Below are 17,027 nucleotides of genomic sequence, written 5' to 3'. Positions count from 1 at the left end.
TGCAGGACATTTACCCTCATGGGTTCGGAGGGCACTTCAAGTCGTATTTAATGAAGTACTTCTATTCCTTTACTCTCCAATATAAAAATATGACGTTTCCTGCACATTTCCTTCTTCCTGTCACGTTTTCCTCACCCTTCAGTCTATCCCTTTTGCCTATCCCATCTTTTTGCCCCTCTACTTCCCCTCCTATGTAGGACTAGGGTCTCATGAATCAGCTCCCAAGACCGTCAACAACTGATTCACAGGCAGTTTGTCCTTGGGCGCAGGAGTGTCACCATCGGGAGTACCGAACACCAACTGCGAACGTAGCTTCCAATCCTTTGAGATTTGAAAGGCGGCCTGGACCCTCTCGTCAATGATGGGGTTGTAATGCTGCAAGTTTGCACCAAATCCCTCGGCCTCTAAAGCAACCCAGGCGTTCAACTGGTGCATGCCACTTGTGTGCTCTGACCATGGGTCGAAATTCTCGGCATATGAAGGGAATTTCTCCTTCATCTGCGCGACCACAGGTTGATCTTCATAGAAAAGCACAGTTCCATAGGCGGCCTTGAAAGAATCTAGTTTTGGGCCGGTCTTAGCAAACCGCTCAGGTCCGATGCGTGCCAAAAGTACATCTTTGACAATTTCCCAGAATTTCTCGTGTTCCTTCTTGAGGAGGAGAACAGCACGGGTAGTTTGGGAGTTGAACGCAGACGGGGTTTTGAGCATGACTTCGCTCAGGATTGAACGAATTTGGCCATCTAAGATTGGTGACGCGGAGCGAAGCGCATAGTAAGATCGACGATTGGCCAGTGCAGCCAGAAATGCAGAACTGCCGGTGGACATAACGGAAAGTTGACGAAAGTCAGACCGAAAAGATGGGAAAATTTTGGAGAATTGATAGGACAATACAGGTTACTAGGGACATCTTGGGCTGGGGCGTCATCATCTTATTTATTGCCCAGAGAGTTTTTGAATAAAGAAAGCGGGGTATCCTGGCCTGCTATCTTAGCGCGGCAGATATCGGGGGCCGAAGGAACTGCCACCCTGTGTACCAGCGGAGCCGATGGCATCCGTTCCATCGACCAATTTGATATGATGAGCCAATCAAAGGAAACACCGCCCGATAAGTCACCGATCCTGATAATCATTATTAACTTAGATGTCATGATCATTATTCTAATCATCCAAGTTCTACGCCCAGCCCGCCAAGTCAATAGATTTATGGAACAATGAGTTAATAAAGGTGGTCATATTTCTATTAGGCCTCTAAGGCTGGCGATTTGATAACTTAGTGTCGCACATGCTCATACTGAACAAGATCCTTGAAAAACGAACATCGACAGACTTCCAACGCGGCGAGCCTGACGATGGAAGTTCATAGCCCGACCCACAAAGTCACGTAGTCGTTACTGTTCTCGGAACGGAAATATTGGTCGGCAAGGTCGTCAATGTAGCCGTAATGCCGAAGCGATCATTTCTTGAAATTATTCTGTTGTAGGAAATTCTGCATTTCCCTCCACCGCAGAACCAATCTTATACTCTGTACCCCTACCTCGACTCGAAAAGAACTCGGCAAATTGTACACTAGACTGCTGTCTAGGAGTATCGTACAATGACATCGTCGCTACCTACACAAGAAAGGGAAGGGGCGAAACTTCGCTTCGATAGTGAGAGCGTCTTTGAGCGGCGAACCAATCATATTTGATGCCCTACGATCCGTCCACGGAGATATCTGCCGGTGGCCTTTCTTTAACGGCGTCATATTTGAGGTATGTGGGGCCACATGGTTGCGCCAGGTACGGAACGCATTTACGCTGCACATCAGCGTCAATCCCCCATCGACCCAGGTAAAACCTCTAAAACTTCAGGTTAAAGGCGGCTAATCAGATTAACTCCAGTGGTCCTGTCGGTGATGTCTCAGTCTGCAGCAAATTTACAGGTCTGGCATTTACCATACTTTATTTATGAAGAAGCCATTGGTCCTGGCTTTTACCTCGGGTGAGTCAACTTCCACTTTGTTTTACGACATGGCATCTCCTCGTCTTTGTTTAGGTAGAGTTTCCGTCCATCCAATTTTTCAGCCCTGCGATAATCAGCCCTTCTTCAATCACCTCTAACAAATGAACATAGCCCTCTGGCCTTTTGCAATCCGTTGACCAAGCAGGCTATTATGATCATCAACGAAATCACACTCTTTACAAGGATGCCAAGTACAGGATGAAGGTGTTGCATTTATCTACTCCTTACGAATCCATTGATTTGATTGCAATTTTGCCAGAACTGCCCAGTAGAGAGTCAGTTGATCAATTCGTCGAAATTTACTTCGGCACATTTGATCGAATGTGGAGAGTTCTGCATACCCCGTCATTCTTCAGCGAGCTTGCCAAAGTCTGGCAACATCGCGAAGAAGTATCCTCAAACTTTGCGATCCAACTTTTTCTGGTGATCATGATCGGGAATAGCTTGGTGAAAGGGAACAGCAACAAATTTTCCTTTGAAATTTCCCTGCGCTTCTGGAACACTGTCCTTTCGTGGAGATCAGCTGCCACGCTCATTCACAATCCTGACATTAAATCCATTCAAACAGATGCACTAATGCTTTTGGCCAAAAAGGTCTATCGCTTTGAAACCCCTGTTTCAGCAATCACCTTCAGCAACTTGATTCGTAATGCCGTGCTATTAGGCTTGCACCGTGAGCCTTCAATATTCAAGCATTTTTCCAAGGCGGAGATTGAGCTTCGACGTCGTCTGTGGTATACCAATTCTAGAAGTCGACATGTTGTTGTCGATAAATAGCAGTATGCCGCCACCTATTGAACCAGAAATATGAGACACACTATATCCCTCTGCCACCATGGAAGATAAACTGCATATAGGTCGTGCGAGTCCGTCGCTGGGCGTTTCTTCCCCGCGGGGAGGAATCACCGCTGCAGGCCTTTCAGCCCTAGCCAAATCATTATTCCTTCGAATGAAAATAGTGAAAGCCGTCAACCAAATAAACCTCTCGCTTACATACGAAGACGTCCTACTGTTTGGGACCGAGCTTAGAGTGGAACGGGAATCATTTCATGATGGCCTCTCCAACTCAAGGTTTTTCGGACACCCACGAAAGTTCGAATGGTGTCATACATGACCTGGGTGACCTATTATTCGAACGGATGGTTTTTTTTGTTGCACAAACCATTCGCTATTGACTTCAGTCCTCAATACAAATTCTCCGAGTATACCTGCCTCAAAACAGCTCTTAGCATGCTGGAGAAATCATGCAGTGCTCCGCAGGATGACTCTATGCTCGAACCTAAGCAGCTCCGCACAGGGTCATTGAGCTCTCTTACCGATGCAGGGGGATTCTTTTCCGAGAGCGATGCTCTCAATTCTGCTCTTCTGGTTTGCTTATTCGTGATTCGGGATGCAAAGTTTTCTGGATTCGGTTCAACGATTGCAGGTCCGCCAACACAAAGTGCCTGTGCGAAGCAATTGCAAAATTTCATCGATGCTGCTCGCCGTAGGCTTTTCTTACCCTAGCCCTCGGGAAGGGCATTCATCATTCCTTCCATGACTTGAGAGTATGTGGCTCTCGTCAATTCCAACGATGTCGCTGATTCTGAGTTCGTCGTGAAGTTGCAGAGAGCCGGACAGCAAATTGCGAAGACTGCGCTGACAGTGTTCCTCAAGCAACAGGGCAGCATCATTGATCATGTCACTGACTCGGAAGCAATTGTCGAAACCACGTCATTCTTGTTTTAGGATAAATATGCAGACGAGTCCCTTCTGACCCAGCACGGTTGAGTCACAATATCGACTATGGTGGCATTGATTGTCCTTTAAAGGCGGTCATGCTATTGAGGATTGATATCAATATGTTTTGAAAGTAGACAAAGAGGCTTGCGATTACATAGTAGGCTAAATAGTGCGTTTAAGGTGCTATGTAAAGCGAGTGGTAAGTAAAACATACCTATGTCTTCGTACCCTATATATTTAAGGGCACTCTGGTAGAATTGAAGTAGAGAGCACAGAACCCGGTAAAGAAGCGTTCTAAAATAGGTAGAGGCATGAGAAATAAAACAAAAGGAAAACCCGCGTACTGGAGCTGCTCGAGTCTCAAAAGGAACTTGGTATACCGAATATCGTCTTCTCAGTCACCATAAGCACCTGAAATCCATCAATTTCAATGAATTAGCTAACAATACCGAAGAAAATCCAACTTGCAAGACATTCCGCGATCGGCCAGTCTGAGGATAGCAGGAGTTTTTTCTTATCGATTCCATTCTGATGACAATTGCATTCCAGACCCACATTTTGATGATCAACACGAAACAGATCTTAGCCAGCAAGGACCTACACGCTTACGGCGATGTAATTGGTTGGGACAAGCGGAGGAAAGAAAGGAAGGGATGGCTATATCTTAGGATGCGGTCCCTTCGGACGACAACATTTAGCATTTGAAAAAGTACTTCGACATTGGCCGGTACCTGTTTCCAACCACTGTGTTAGAGCAGCACCCACTACGGCTGACAACCATCATGTCGCACAATGTAGAGAATTTCCAGAAGGAACCATCAATCAACACTAGTCTACATGCCAGCTCTACTACCGAAAAGTCACCTGGAAGTCTGGAGTCCTCACAGACACGCGTTGTGGATTTTGATGACACCTTCTTACACCCACACGCCTGGTCTAATCTCCATCGATGGTCGATTCTAATCCTCACTGTCGCCTTCACTACTCTAGTAAACATTTCAACGACAATCGTTGTTCCCTCTCTAAATGTTATCTCGGCCGAGTTGAATATGGACCCTTTATCTGGAGGACCCATGGTAATGTCGTCTTACCCTCTTACTCTCGCGTTGGGTCCATTATTAGTGGCTCAATTTAGTGAGCTCTGGGGCAGAGTTCGTATCATGCAGGCAGGAAATATTGTCTACATGGGTTTTAGATTGGCATGTGGGCTTGCAACCAGTCGGGGTCAACTCCTTGCTTTCCGATTGCTAGCTGGTCTTGGGAGTGGTGCAATTCCAGTAGTGAGTAGTCGCTTTGATTCAGGGCATAAGCTCGGCAATTGATTCAAAATAGGTTGCAATTGGTATGATCAGTGACCTGTTCCCACTTGAGAAGCGTGGCCAGTCACTGGCCGTGATGAACGTGGCTTTTATTCTAGCAACCCCGATTGGGGGTATTGTTGGTGGGCTAACAACTTCTTCGTTATCCTGGAGATGGGAATTCTATGCGACCTCCATTGCCTCGGCGGTGTTGATCGCGTTGAGCTTTTTTATCTATCGGGAATCATATCCCCCGGTACTCCTTCAGCGGAGAAAAAAGCAGCTCCTGAAAGAAGGCAACGGCCCGAGTTCTGGTGATTTGAAAACACCATATGATGACGAGCACCCCACGATTGCAGCGTTGTACTACAAGACGCTGGTCCGACCTTTGAACTTCCTGGCATCACAGCCTATAATTCAACTTCTTAGTATTTACGTGTCCTTTGTCTACGGAATGACCTACCTTGTTTTCGGTTCCTTTCCAGTTCTCTGGGAAGAGCACTACCACGAGCCAAAAACTATTGCCTCGCTACACTTCATCGCTCCTGGAATTGGTTATTTTGCCGGAATCATAATTGCCATGCTCTGTGCAGATAGGATCTATCGGATGCTGCAGCAGAAGTCCGACGAGAAAAAGCCGGAGTTCCGGCTGCCTCTTCTGATGATCAGCTCAATCTTCTTACCTGGTGCACTCATCTGGTATGGATGGTCTGCAGAAGCTCGCACTCACTGGGAAGTTCCCACGGTTGCTATATGCTTCTTGATGTGCGGATGCACAATCGTATTTCAGTGTGTCACTGCCTACTCCATCGATACCTTCCATATCTATGCCGCGAGCGCATCTGGTGCATTGTACTTTGTGAGAGGCATATGTGCTTTCACTTTTCCTTTGTTTGGGCCCACTATGTACGAGAATATAGGATATGGCTGGGGTAACACTCTGCTCGGACTACTGGCTCTAGCCATTGGCGTTCCAGTCCCTCTGATTCTGTGGAAATATGGTCCTCGGCTCCGACAACGAAGTACTTATGCGATGTCATCTTAACCTGTTTATACATTAGTCGTGAAAGATAATAATGTCATCTCGAATATTTGAAAGAATCTGAAAGACTCTTTATTTATTCAATGAAGAGAAATCAATTTGGGAAATTGAGTTAACTTTACAGATCTTGGTACATAGGATCGCACCAGACGGAGGTCAAAGTTAATCATTGTGGCGCATCTTCAACCTTGGGACACCCGATCGCGGCTAAATACTGGTCTTAGAGTTCGATACCACAAAACTTGTTCAGAGATCGAACCGCAATATATAGTGAAATGTCGCAAAACTTGCTCTTTAAACATTTTTAAATATTTTTTCCCGAGGGAAACTTCAAAGCTCGTCCCTGGTATGCCCGAGCTCAACCCGAGCCTTCAATGGTGAAAACTCAAATCTTTCAGAAATTCCACTGACGTGGAGACAGAGATGAGTTGTTTCGAATCTATGAAAAAATAATTTAATAGTCAGTGGAACTTGTGAAATGGCAAGCTTTTCAAGATCAGATCTATGTATGTACGTGTTATATGGCAAGGTCCACAATTAATTAATCCGCAACGCACAGTCCAAGCAGCTATTCATGAATATGTTGAATCTGGACCACGTCGCCAAGTAGCTGAATGGCCATCGTGTAGCCTTGGAGATATCATTGTAAATTGTGACATCAGGAACGAAGGATGCCAAGAACAATATATTCATATCACCCGTAATTGATACGTTTTAATCTATATGCAACGTCCTTGAATCCGCACGACCTCGTGAGTTCCGAATGGAATATGGGCTGTATTATCTGTGCTTGTCTCAACAAAAGTTGAACTTCATCTGGACTTGACAGGCGAAAAAGCTCGGTCTGGAGGTGCAGACAGGGCTGAGCGGCTGAGCTGAGTAACACTTGAGCTAGTAGTCCCCACTAATATCCACGGTGGAAGCTATTGAATCGAAGCAACCCACAGCCACGTACAGGGTATAAGCTTTTCCTTTAATCAGCCTAGCAATGAACAGGCGGTCAACTTGAAAAGACAGCTGAATGAGATCCAGATACGCTTAGCCAGATTCCCCACTCTTGGTCTATCCACAAGAGACTAACTATTGAAATCAGGCACCCTAACAAACGACTATGTGTAAAAGAAGTGTTGTATTACCTTACCAATGGAATCTGACGGAGATAACTGTTGGACTCTATACCAAGCCACCCCACTCATAGTCTTTCCATGAGCCTGTGCACGTTCCAACATGTACGGAGTACTCCTACTAAAAAGGCTTCCATGTATGAATACCTTCCCGAACCGGGATAAGTGGTCGATTTTCCCCCCTTTAATGATTGATAAGCCCGCAAATACCCCTTCGGGTAATCATGCGATCCTCATCCCGAGAAGAAGCGGTACGAATATGGTAGTGAGCGACTGATTGATAATGATTTCGCGGTTCGGGAAATCAGATAAGATGAATCGAGCTCATTTTACCCACTTCCAGAAACATGAGAGAAGAAGATCAATTGGAGAAGGGATGTCGATCTGTGTGGTAACAGAAAAGGAGTGGTAAGCGAAGGTTGCGTAATTTCGGGGAGCCAAGATGGGTCTCATGTCAAAGTGGGACTAAGTTCCGCCTAGAAGTTTTTTTGCGCTTGGCATTAATCGACACGGGAAACTTCCATGATATAATATAATCAGGAACAAATGTAGCTCCAGGGACTGGTATAAGTTCCGTTGAAATAGAGAACATTTGGAGAAGGCTCGGCGAATTTTGACAGAATATCTTAATTTTGGGGCAAATCCAGGCAGGCATCGTGGATTTGAGACCAATGGGAATGGCTCCTGCTCTCATGTACAGGATTATGCAGAGGAACAATAGTCTTTCACTTACCCCGTATAGACTCAATAATGTGGCAAGGTGGATCAGGGAAGACGCCGATCCCCCGGCAGCATGAAAAGGATCGTCCCGAGTACTCCGTACGAATGCGAAGCCTATTCAGAGAATCAACCTTTCTGGACGATTGATAGGAGCGCCATGGGTCCTCAATATACATGGTAACTCTAGTACAAAGCCTTGTAGGAGAAAATGGAAGTCACGATATGTGGTTCCGGAGGTCTCCGAGAACCCCAAGGATCCGATATCGGTAAACAACGAATAAAGAAAAGTACGAGATACGAATGATCGTATACGTTTATGATTGTAGGTTATGGTATTATCTTTGATGAGGAATTTCCTCTTTCCTCTTTCCAAATTCAAATTTCAAATTACAATTAGGAACTAGAAGCTGAATTGTCATCCTACATTCCGTATTCCATACACCGGACAGTTAAAAAATAATTTAAATTCGTTCGGATTTAGAATGGAGTTGCCGGAATGCCAAGAATCACTAGCGGCGCCAAGTATCCGCCCGTTGCAGGCTTGAGTGATCTGCGGTGGATCTAGCCCTAGGTTGTCGACTTTTGCAGATCTTCTCTTTATGGAAAAGATCTCTTCTAGTCGCGAGGCTCGAGTTGATATTCTTGGAATTGATAGCCTCTCTCAATGCATTTGAATGATTCAATGGCTATAATGTATATAGATCAATGCACGTGCGAGAGATGTACAGCTAACATTTTGAATCAGGGCTATATCAATTGACAGCATGTCAAGACTTTATCTACTCAGTCCCTTCTCCCCTTATCTTTCTCACGATGATCGTCTTTCTGAAGGCCTGTATCAGGTAAAGAGGAGATATCCACAGTCTTGGCAGTAGGGTGGTTTTTCGTGAAACCAAGATCGGACGATGCCCATGTGGCGTCCAAAGGCCTCGCCCGAGCCTTCTATCAAGGTTCCTAATGGTAGAAACTGACGATTGTGGAGCTTTAGCCGACGAAACATATCCTTTCTTCGGCTCAGCCGTCCTGTAGCTACTTACATAGTTCATCCATATGTATTCAAGACTGAGACTACTGTAGCTTGGCGATGGGCCCTGACCCAGTGTGTTGCCATTGCGCAATCGCATGGGTCCTTCACATGGGTCCTCCGATGTAACTTGTATTTTACTAGTGCATCGGGCGGGCTCTTCTCATCGGGTGGATAAGGATTGTATCAGGGTCTGTGAGAATCTCTGGACGAGATAGCCATATAAGATGGAGCAAGCCCCTGTTCGTAGAAGAGTGTGTGGTTCTTTAGAGGCGAATCGAGTCTTGATCAATAGATCTTTGGTATACTCGCGATTCAAGATGGCAGCTTTGCCAGAATCATCGTAAGTATTGATCTTCTTGTTCTACGCTTTGTTAAAGCCTTTCACCGTGCTGACTTTTGCATAGTCTTGTAGAACAGCTTCTACGTCTTCGGAACGAGGCTTCTCAGCCAGACTCTGCCCAACACCTATCCTCCCTCCTATCCTCACACAATGGTCCTTGGCCCGCTAAGCACCTTCTTCCTTGCTTCAAGGATATCTATAAGTCCCTCCCTGAAGCATTCAAGGCCGAGAATGATGAATCCATTGCCCGCCTTCGTGCACAGGTCAAGGCCGCTACCCCCAGTGTGGCATCGCTGATCGGGTCAGACAACCGTGCTGGCTTCATTGATGCCACCACTGGAAGACATCTCACTCATGGTGCCATCCAGGAGTTTGTCCACAACTTCCACCTGCCAATTGGATTGTCCCGTCATGGCAAGCCTCGCATTGCTGTCATCCTACCCAATGGCCCGCTAATGGCTATCGCGGTTCTCGCCTTCACAAACAGGTATACCATTGTACCTATGGCGTCGAACACTGTACCAGAGCAGCTTCACATGGACATGGAACAGGTCCAAGCTGATGCTGTTGTCGCATTAGACTCTGACATTGAGAAGCTGCAATTGGACAATGGGAGTCGACCTGTCTTTGGTGTCGAGCAACTGGAAGATATGACTTTCCGTGTCGTCTCGGAACGATATGCTTCGGGTACATCAAATATCCCCTCCAATGCCGGGGATGATATCGCTATTATTCTCTTCACCAGCGGTACCAGTGGCAAGAAGAAGCTGGTCCCGATCACAATCTATAACCTCATCGCTGGTACGATGGCCACTATTGAATCGGTTGAACTGTCGGAAACAGACACATGTCTTAACATGATGCCGCTGAACCATGTGTATGTTCCGTCCCAAGTGTCGCAAAGATGAGTACTAACGACAACAGTGGTGGTATCATTCGCAGTATCTTCTCCCCGCTGCTCGCTGGTGGCGCGACAATTTGCTGTCCCTCTTTTGATCCCAGCATGTTCTGGGATGCCGTCGAAAGCCCTCATATGGTACCAACTTGGTATTATGCCACACCTACAATGCACCAGATGATCCTCGGTGAAGCCAAGCACCGTCCTGAGGCTGTCAAGCAAAGTGCCATCAAATTCATCTGTAACGCTGGTGCTGGTCTTCCGCCAACACTTGCTGCGCAGCTTCATGATACCTTCCGCAGTGTTATCCTTCCCAGTTATGGTATGACTGAGTGCATGCCCATCGCTGCTCCGCCAAAGGACTACACCCTTGATCGTCATGGCACGTCGGGACAGATCGTTGGTCCCGAAGTTGCAATCATGGCCGAGGGTGGCACTCCGGTCGCGCGACCTGGGATGCTCGGACACATCTGTATTCGTGGATCACCCGCATTCGAGGGATACCTGACCCCCGAAGGCACTATCGATACCAGTGCATTTGATGCTGCTGGCTGGTTTGATACTGGTGACCTGGGGTACCTTGATGAGGACAACTACCTATACATCACTGGTCGCAGCAAGGAAGTCATCAACCGTGGTGGTGAAATTATCTCTCCCGTCGAAGTGGAAGACGCCGTGCTGGCCGCAGCCAAGGATCCCAACTCCCCACTATATGGTCTGGTATCTGAGACACTGGCCTTCTCCGTCCCTGACGAAGTGCTGCAAGAAGTCGTCGGTGCAGTCATCACCACACCCCCCGGCGTCCCTCGGCCAGATCTTCGCATGCTGCATGAAGCGCTGCAACCAATCATCCACCAGCCCAAGTGGCCTGCTTTGATTACATACATGGACCGCGTCCCCAAGTCCAACAACAAGATTCAGCGTATCAAGCTCGCAGAGCGGCTAGGTCTGGAGGCCCTCACTCCGACCACTCCTCTAGCCGACCGACACTTCGAGGCCATCTGCCCACCTAACGGCACCCCGTTGAGCGAACCCATCAATAAGAAGCAATGCGTCGTCGATGAGCACGCCATTCGGTCAGTCATTTCGGAGAAGACCGGTGCCCCCGAGGTGCACATCTACACACATCCTCGCGACGGGTTCGCGCAGGCTGTACTATTCGGCAAGAGTGCCGATGATGAGCCAGTAACACCTGAAGAGCTTCGAGGTCACCTTGATGGCTACTTGATTCCCAGCCGCATCACTGCCCTCGAGGGGCCCATGCCTGTCGATGTTTTTGGTAACCCTGACAAGGCTGCCATTGATGATGCGATCCGTGCCCGTTACTCGGACGGTGACTTGACACCTGTTCAGCGCCGAATCCGCGAGATCTTCGCTACGGCTTTGTCCTGTGGAGTGGAGGATGTTTCTGCGATGACTGACTTCTTTGCCGCTGGCGGTGATAGTCTCAGTGCTGGTCGTCTCGTTTCGCAGCTTCGTCGTGAATTTGGTATCTTCTTGGCTGGTGACATTCTCTTCCATCACAGCACTATTGGTGAGGTGGAGAGTAAGATTACCGAGGCGGTTGAGATTAAGGCTGCCAAGGGTGATGAGGGAGAAGTCGAGCTGCCCGGTTGTGAGAAGACATACAGCAGCACCAACCTGCTCGTCATGATCCTCCACCTTTTCCCAATCATGTTGTTTGCTCCGATGAAGCGTGCCTTCCAGTGGCTAGTGTTCGCATATGTCATGTCTGAGTGCTCCACCCGTTTTCCCATCAGTGACGTTCTCATTGGTCGCGTCGTCCTGATTGTCCTGGCTGTGTTGTCTGCTCGTGTCGCCGGCCACATCGTTTTCCCTCTCTGTGCTATCACCTTCAAATGGCTCGTCATCGGTCGATACAAGGAGGGCATCTTCCCTATGTGGGGTCCATACCACACTCGCTGGTGGTTAACTCAAAAGGCCTTGCAGGTTTGTGGTAAGGGTATGTTCAGTCGCTTCAACTGGTCTCGTGTGCTCTTCTACCGTCTTCTCGGTGCGAAGATTGGCAAAAACGTCACTATTCACCCATTAGTCAAGTTTGGCGAATATGACCTGATCGAGCTTGGTGACAACGTCGTCATGGATGTTTCTCAGTGCCGTCCCTTCGCCGTGGAGCGTAATACCTCCATGCTCCTCAAGCGCATCTCCATTGGCAAAGACTCATCTGTCGGTCTCAAGTCAATCATCGCCCCAGGTGCTGTTGTCCCTGAAAACACCTGTATTGGCCCCAACTCATCCAGCTGGGAACTCCAAGACGCTGATGAATCCAACCGCGACTTGCTTTCCTCTCGTATCCCTCAACCGCACTGGATTTGGTCTATCCTCCTCATCGAGCCAATTAAGGTTCTTGTCTGGGTCGCTTCTCGTCTTACCTGGATGGGTGGTCTTGTACCCATGGTCTACTCATACCCTAAGCGCTCGCCTGATCAGTTCCTGGGTACACTGGAGTGGTTCACCAGCAGCCAACGGATTGGATACCATATTACCGCGAAGATCTGCCGTGCTATCGGTAGTCCAATAGTGCAATTCGCTGCTGTCTTAGCTTTCAAGTTCCTCCTCGATCTCATCTGCGGTAAGCCCAAGCCCGGTCCTGCCTCCAAGCAGACTCAGCGCCAGAAGGTTCGAAGCGCTGTGCTTTCACAGATCCTGCCCGCTGGTGATATTCACGAGTTGACCCGCCTTGTCGGTCGTCACTACGAGGCTGTCTCGATCGCTGTCCGCTGCCTGGGTGGTAAAGTCGGAAAGCGTGTCTACTGGCCCAGTGTTGGTCCCGCCGTTCCTGACTTTGACCTCGTCGAGGTTGGCAACGATGTTGTCTTCGGTTCTCGCTCGACCATCGTCACATCCGATGGCTACGGTCGCGATCGTGTCACGATTGGTAATGGAGCCATGGTCGGCGACCGTGTTGTTGCCCTGCCCGGCACCACCATCGGTAACGAAGCTATGATCGGTTCCGGTGCTTTGCTCCGCCGCAACGGCGACTTCCCCTCAAACACCGTTTGGACCGGTAGCAAGGGAGGAAATGCTGTTCAATTCCCAACCAGCACAAACACGGTGCCCATGTCAAACGCGCCCACCGTTGTCGACAGTGGTAGCAGTGGCAGCAGCACGAACGGCGACAGCGATGACGAGAAACGCGAATATAGCGAAAAATCGCTTAACGAGAAGCAGATTAATCTTGGCTCTAATAAACAACAAAAGCAAGAGACCACTGAGATCGAGCCCGATACCTGCAAGCCTTTCGGTCGTGCATTCTACCGTGGCGAGTCTAACTACTACGTGCTCCGCATCTGGCAGATCATCATCTACTCTGTCATTGCCGTCGTCTTCACTACCGTCTTCTGGATCATCTCCATCCCACTCTCCCTCTTTGCTCTCCGCGGCGCTATAATCCACAGCTCCTCTGCAGCTCTGCAACCCGGTGCATGGCGCCCATTTGTCAACTACGGAATTCTCTCCGCAGTTCTAGCAGGTATCAGTACCGTGCAAGTCTTCATCGCCCTCGCCCTCGTCGTCTCCCTTAAGTGGATGGTGATGGGTCGCCGCCAAGAAGGAAGTTTCCACTGGGACAAGAGCAGCTACAACCAGCGCTGGCAGTTCCTCCTCTCCTGCGAGACGATAATCAAAGACTGCTATGGTGACTTGGGTATTTTGCCTTTGATGAGTGGAACTGCCTGGGTGGTCTGGTATTACCGTCTTCTTGGCGCAAAGATTGGTAAAGACTGTGCTATTCACGCGAACGGAACGCCGAACATCTTCTTCACTGAGCCTGATCTTCTTACTCTTGGAGACCGTGTCGCTGTTGACGACGCCAGTCTGGTTTGCCACTTGAATTCTCGTGGTGAATTCGAGCTACACCCATTGAACGTTGGGGATCGCAGCATCTTGCGCGCTGGATCACGCTTGATGTCTGGTGCTTCGATGGGCCAGGATGCCTGTCTTTTGGAACATACATTAGTTCTGTCTGGTGACCATGTCGAAGATGGAAATACGATGCAAGGTTGGCCTGCTGGACCCTTTGAAGGCCAACGCGCCTAGACTTTGAATTGTCTGTTCTGTTTTGTTTTTTCTTGCTTTCTTCTCGGTTTGACCTCATGATGAAAGGATGTTGGATTTTCATGTATAGGATTTTCGGCATTTGCTCTTCCGGTTGTTTTGATTTGATTTCGGAAAAATTACTCTCCTACTTGGTATAGGGATTTGGTATAGAGATTTGGTATAGACTTTCAGGTTATTGATGTTCATACCTTCGGTTAATGTTTAGATTGATGCAATTCATGATTTCATGAGCTTATCCTATGAGTGCTTGCATACCTCCATTCCTTCAAAGTCTAGTAGTTATAATGCACACATGCGCACCCATATCCAGGCAGAGGAAGGTCGAAGCATTCGATCATATCAGCTTTCCAAGGTAGTATATACTATTATACTTTCAGCCAGCGCTCAACCGTTCCACCTCAATATTAAGGACTTTACAAATTAAAATGCTCCAATGCTCTGTACCGGAGTGAGGCTTCGCTGGCCTCCGCTTTAATCACCTCTAGTGACCCTGTCGGCTTCACCAACTTTTCCAGGTCCTAGCAACTCTTTTGGCTCCTTCTTGACGTGCTTTTTGGTCAGGTTGGCTTGCATGAGTCGGTTTTCTTGTCGGATGCCCTTCCACGGTTACCCCTAGCCTTCAGTTGGAACGTCTTCCAGCACAAAGCGCCGGCTGGAAGTTTACAGAATTAATTCGAAGATGTGATGACGATACGATGTATCGTCTCCTGGTCTAGCTTAAGGGACTTCGAACGGCGCGAGTGCTTGAAGTCTCTTACTTCCTCTTGCTCCTTCTCTAGCTCCTAGCAAATACTGAACATGATACCTCCATCTTGAGAGTAATATTGATCACCGTGGGCTCAGACAAACTTTCGACAAAATAAGCTCAAACGGAGGGCCTCGTCATTTTGGACTAATAAACCTGATTTGTATTTGCATGAGAATGGAAGCAATAAAGATCTTATATGACAAGCTGAGGCGCCTTATCGTGGCACATAGTACACTTAATAGCTGGAGGGCGTGTTGTGCCGCTATAGGAGGTATAGACAGAACGACTCAAGTTGGAATTCGCCATGGTGTGAAGAGGTGGTGTTATTGAAACAAAGGCTGCCTGTTGCACTAAATGACTCACCCGGCATGATGGTGCTTACTACAATGCCACCGAGGACACTAGCAGGCTGAAAGGCATGTGGACACCATGAAGGTATAGGAACAAGAGACAAGTTGAAAGCCAACGGTATGTGGGTAATTGGTGGTTGGCTGGGGGTAAGATGGGATCAAATCCTCCTTACTGCACCAAAAAAAGATGTGATTAGCGGTGGTAGAGGTATGGAAGAAGGAAAGATCTCACGCATCGGAGGAGACCTCTTCTTGTTTTTCAAGGGCACATGAAGACGTGCAAAGGTGTGAAGGTGAATGGCATATATTGAAGGCCAGTAGGGCGTGAATAGCAGCTTGTTGATTAGTGAAATAACATCTTCGATCCTTAAGGAGTCTAGATTCAATACTATAAACAGTGTCTTCAGTGTTCAAGGAGTCCAGTATCCAGACGTAGTCGGGAGCCATATGTCCAGATAATATATGCTCTATACCTAATGAAAATAAAGCTCTATTTGCACAAGGATTTGAAAGCCTGGAGGAAATCATTCCTCAGATCCTCCCAATTCTCCAGACCAATACTGACCCGCAGCAACTTCCTATCAACAGACGCATCGGACAATGTGCGCCACTCAATAAGCGACTCCACACCACCAAGACTAGTAGCATGCTGGAAATAGTGCAATTTTGAAGGAAGAGCTTTCGCCAGCTCCTCCTCTTTCATACAGATAGAAAACACAGGACCGAACCCATTAGGCATCTGCTTCTTCAACCAATCACCTCCATCCTGCAAGCTAGCATGGAAGACTTCGCCCAATGCACCCTGGACAACAGCTTCGTCGCTTCCAGGCACAGGGTTTGGAGAATGGAGAGTAGTATCGAGCCACTGGATGAGTTTCGCGGCATTATCGCATTGGCGCTGGACGCGGACTTCTAATGTGCGGAGGGAGCGGACACCAAGCCATGATTCCATGTTACCCATTACACTACCGAGAAAAACGCGGTCTTGGAAGAGTTGGGTGGACCATTCCTTGTTTTGGGTTGCGAGGACACCACAAAGGACGTCGCTGTGGCCGCCGAAGTATTTCGAGCCGGAGTGCATGACTAGATCGGCGCCCCAAAGGAAGGGATCTTGTAAGCCGGGTGGGGCGAATGTGCTGTCGACAATAAGGTAGGCACCGCGGGAGTGCGCTTTTTGGGCGAAAGACGCGATATCGTAGGCTGTGCCCTTGGGGTTGAGAGGGGTTTCTAGGAGGATGACATCCCCGGCTTCGAGTTGGTCGGCGGGACAGTCGAGGGCGAGCTTCTGGAGACCGGTGAGGCGGGTGAAGAGGGCGATCACACCATGGCAGCCGTGGTATCCTTCACCAACTGAGATGTGACGGGGGTTGAGCAAGGTCAATGCTGCATGGAGGGCAGAAAGACCTGATGAGTAGCTGATTGCAGTGCCATTTAGAAGGCTGGAGAGAATAATTTCAAAACGGGTAGGGTTAGGTGTCGAGATGCGGGAGTAGATATGTGAGGTTGGATCGATTTCGGTCTGAGCCGTTGTCATTATCAAGTCCGCATATCGTAGCAACTGTAACATACATGGCTAAGATCTGCCACTGGCACTAATGCGGCGGGATCATCAGAGTAACGGAAAGTAGTAGACACGTGCATAGGAGGGGCCACATCGGAAACGACATTCAGTCC

The 17,027-nt window shown here is 48.2% G+C and overlaps 5 protein-coding genes across 5 annotated transcripts; 3 read left to right on the top strand and 2 right to left on the bottom strand.

Moving 5' to 3' along the window:
• Nucleotides 1-207: 207 nt before the first annotated feature.
• Nucleotides 208-828, bottom strand: N7520_001959 (nitroreductase family protein; the record flags this gene model as incomplete). The annotated part of the gene is made up of 1 exon (XM_057135894.1): nucleotides 208-828. One exon carries the CDS (start codon nucleotides 826-828, stop codon nucleotides 208-210), a length of 621 nt encoding a protein of 206 aa, XP_057001830.1.
• A 2,406-nt stretch (nucleotides 829-3,234) lies between these two features.
• On the top strand, nucleotides 3,235-3,732 carry N7520_001958 (uncharacterized protein; the record flags this gene model as incomplete). The annotated part of the gene is made up of 2 exons (XM_057135893.1): nucleotides 3,235-3,490; nucleotides 3,551-3,732. 2 exons carry the CDS (start codon nucleotides 3,235-3,237, stop codon nucleotides 3,730-3,732), a joined length of 438 nt encoding a protein of 145 aa, XP_057001829.1.
• Nucleotides 3,733-4,508: 776 nt separating this feature from the next.
• Nucleotides 4,509-6,069, top strand: N7520_001957 (major facilitator superfamily domain-containing protein; the record flags this gene model as incomplete). Its single annotated transcript, XM_057135892.1, has 2 exons — nucleotides 4,509-5,006; nucleotides 5,059-6,069. 2 exons carry the CDS (start codon nucleotides 4,509-4,511, stop codon nucleotides 6,067-6,069), a joined length of 1,509 nt encoding a protein of 502 aa, XP_057001828.1.
• A 3,185-nt stretch (nucleotides 6,070-9,254) lies between these two features.
• Nucleotides 9,255-14,234, top strand: N7520_001956 (non-ribosomal peptide synthetase; the record flags this gene model as incomplete). Its single annotated transcript, XM_057135891.1, has 3 exons — nucleotides 9,255-9,277; nucleotides 9,342-10,154; nucleotides 10,202-14,234. 3 exons carry the CDS (start codon nucleotides 9,255-9,257, stop codon nucleotides 14,232-14,234), a joined length of 4,869 nt encoding a protein of 1,622 aa, XP_057001827.1.
• Nucleotides 14,235-15,843: 1,609 nt separating this feature from the next.
• N7520_001955 (cystathionine gamma-synthase) lies at nucleotides 15,844-16,887 on the bottom strand (the record flags this gene model as incomplete). The annotated part of the gene is made up of 1 exon (XM_057135890.1): nucleotides 15,844-16,887. One exon carries the CDS (start codon nucleotides 16,885-16,887, stop codon nucleotides 15,844-15,846), a length of 1,044 nt encoding a protein of 347 aa, XP_057001826.1.
• Between the last annotated feature and the right edge of the window lie 140 nt (nucleotides 16,888-17,027).

This window comes from Penicillium odoratum (genome assembly GCF_028828045.1).
Source record: "Penicillium odoratum strain IBT 22623 chromosome Unknown utg000001l_segment0_segment0, whole genome shotgun sequence".
NCBI lineage: Eukaryota > Fungi > Ascomycota > Eurotiomycetes > Eurotiales > Aspergillaceae > Penicillium > Penicillium odoratum.
Note: the sequence above shows the minus strand (reverse complement) of the source record. Positions and strands in the feature narration are given on the sequence as shown.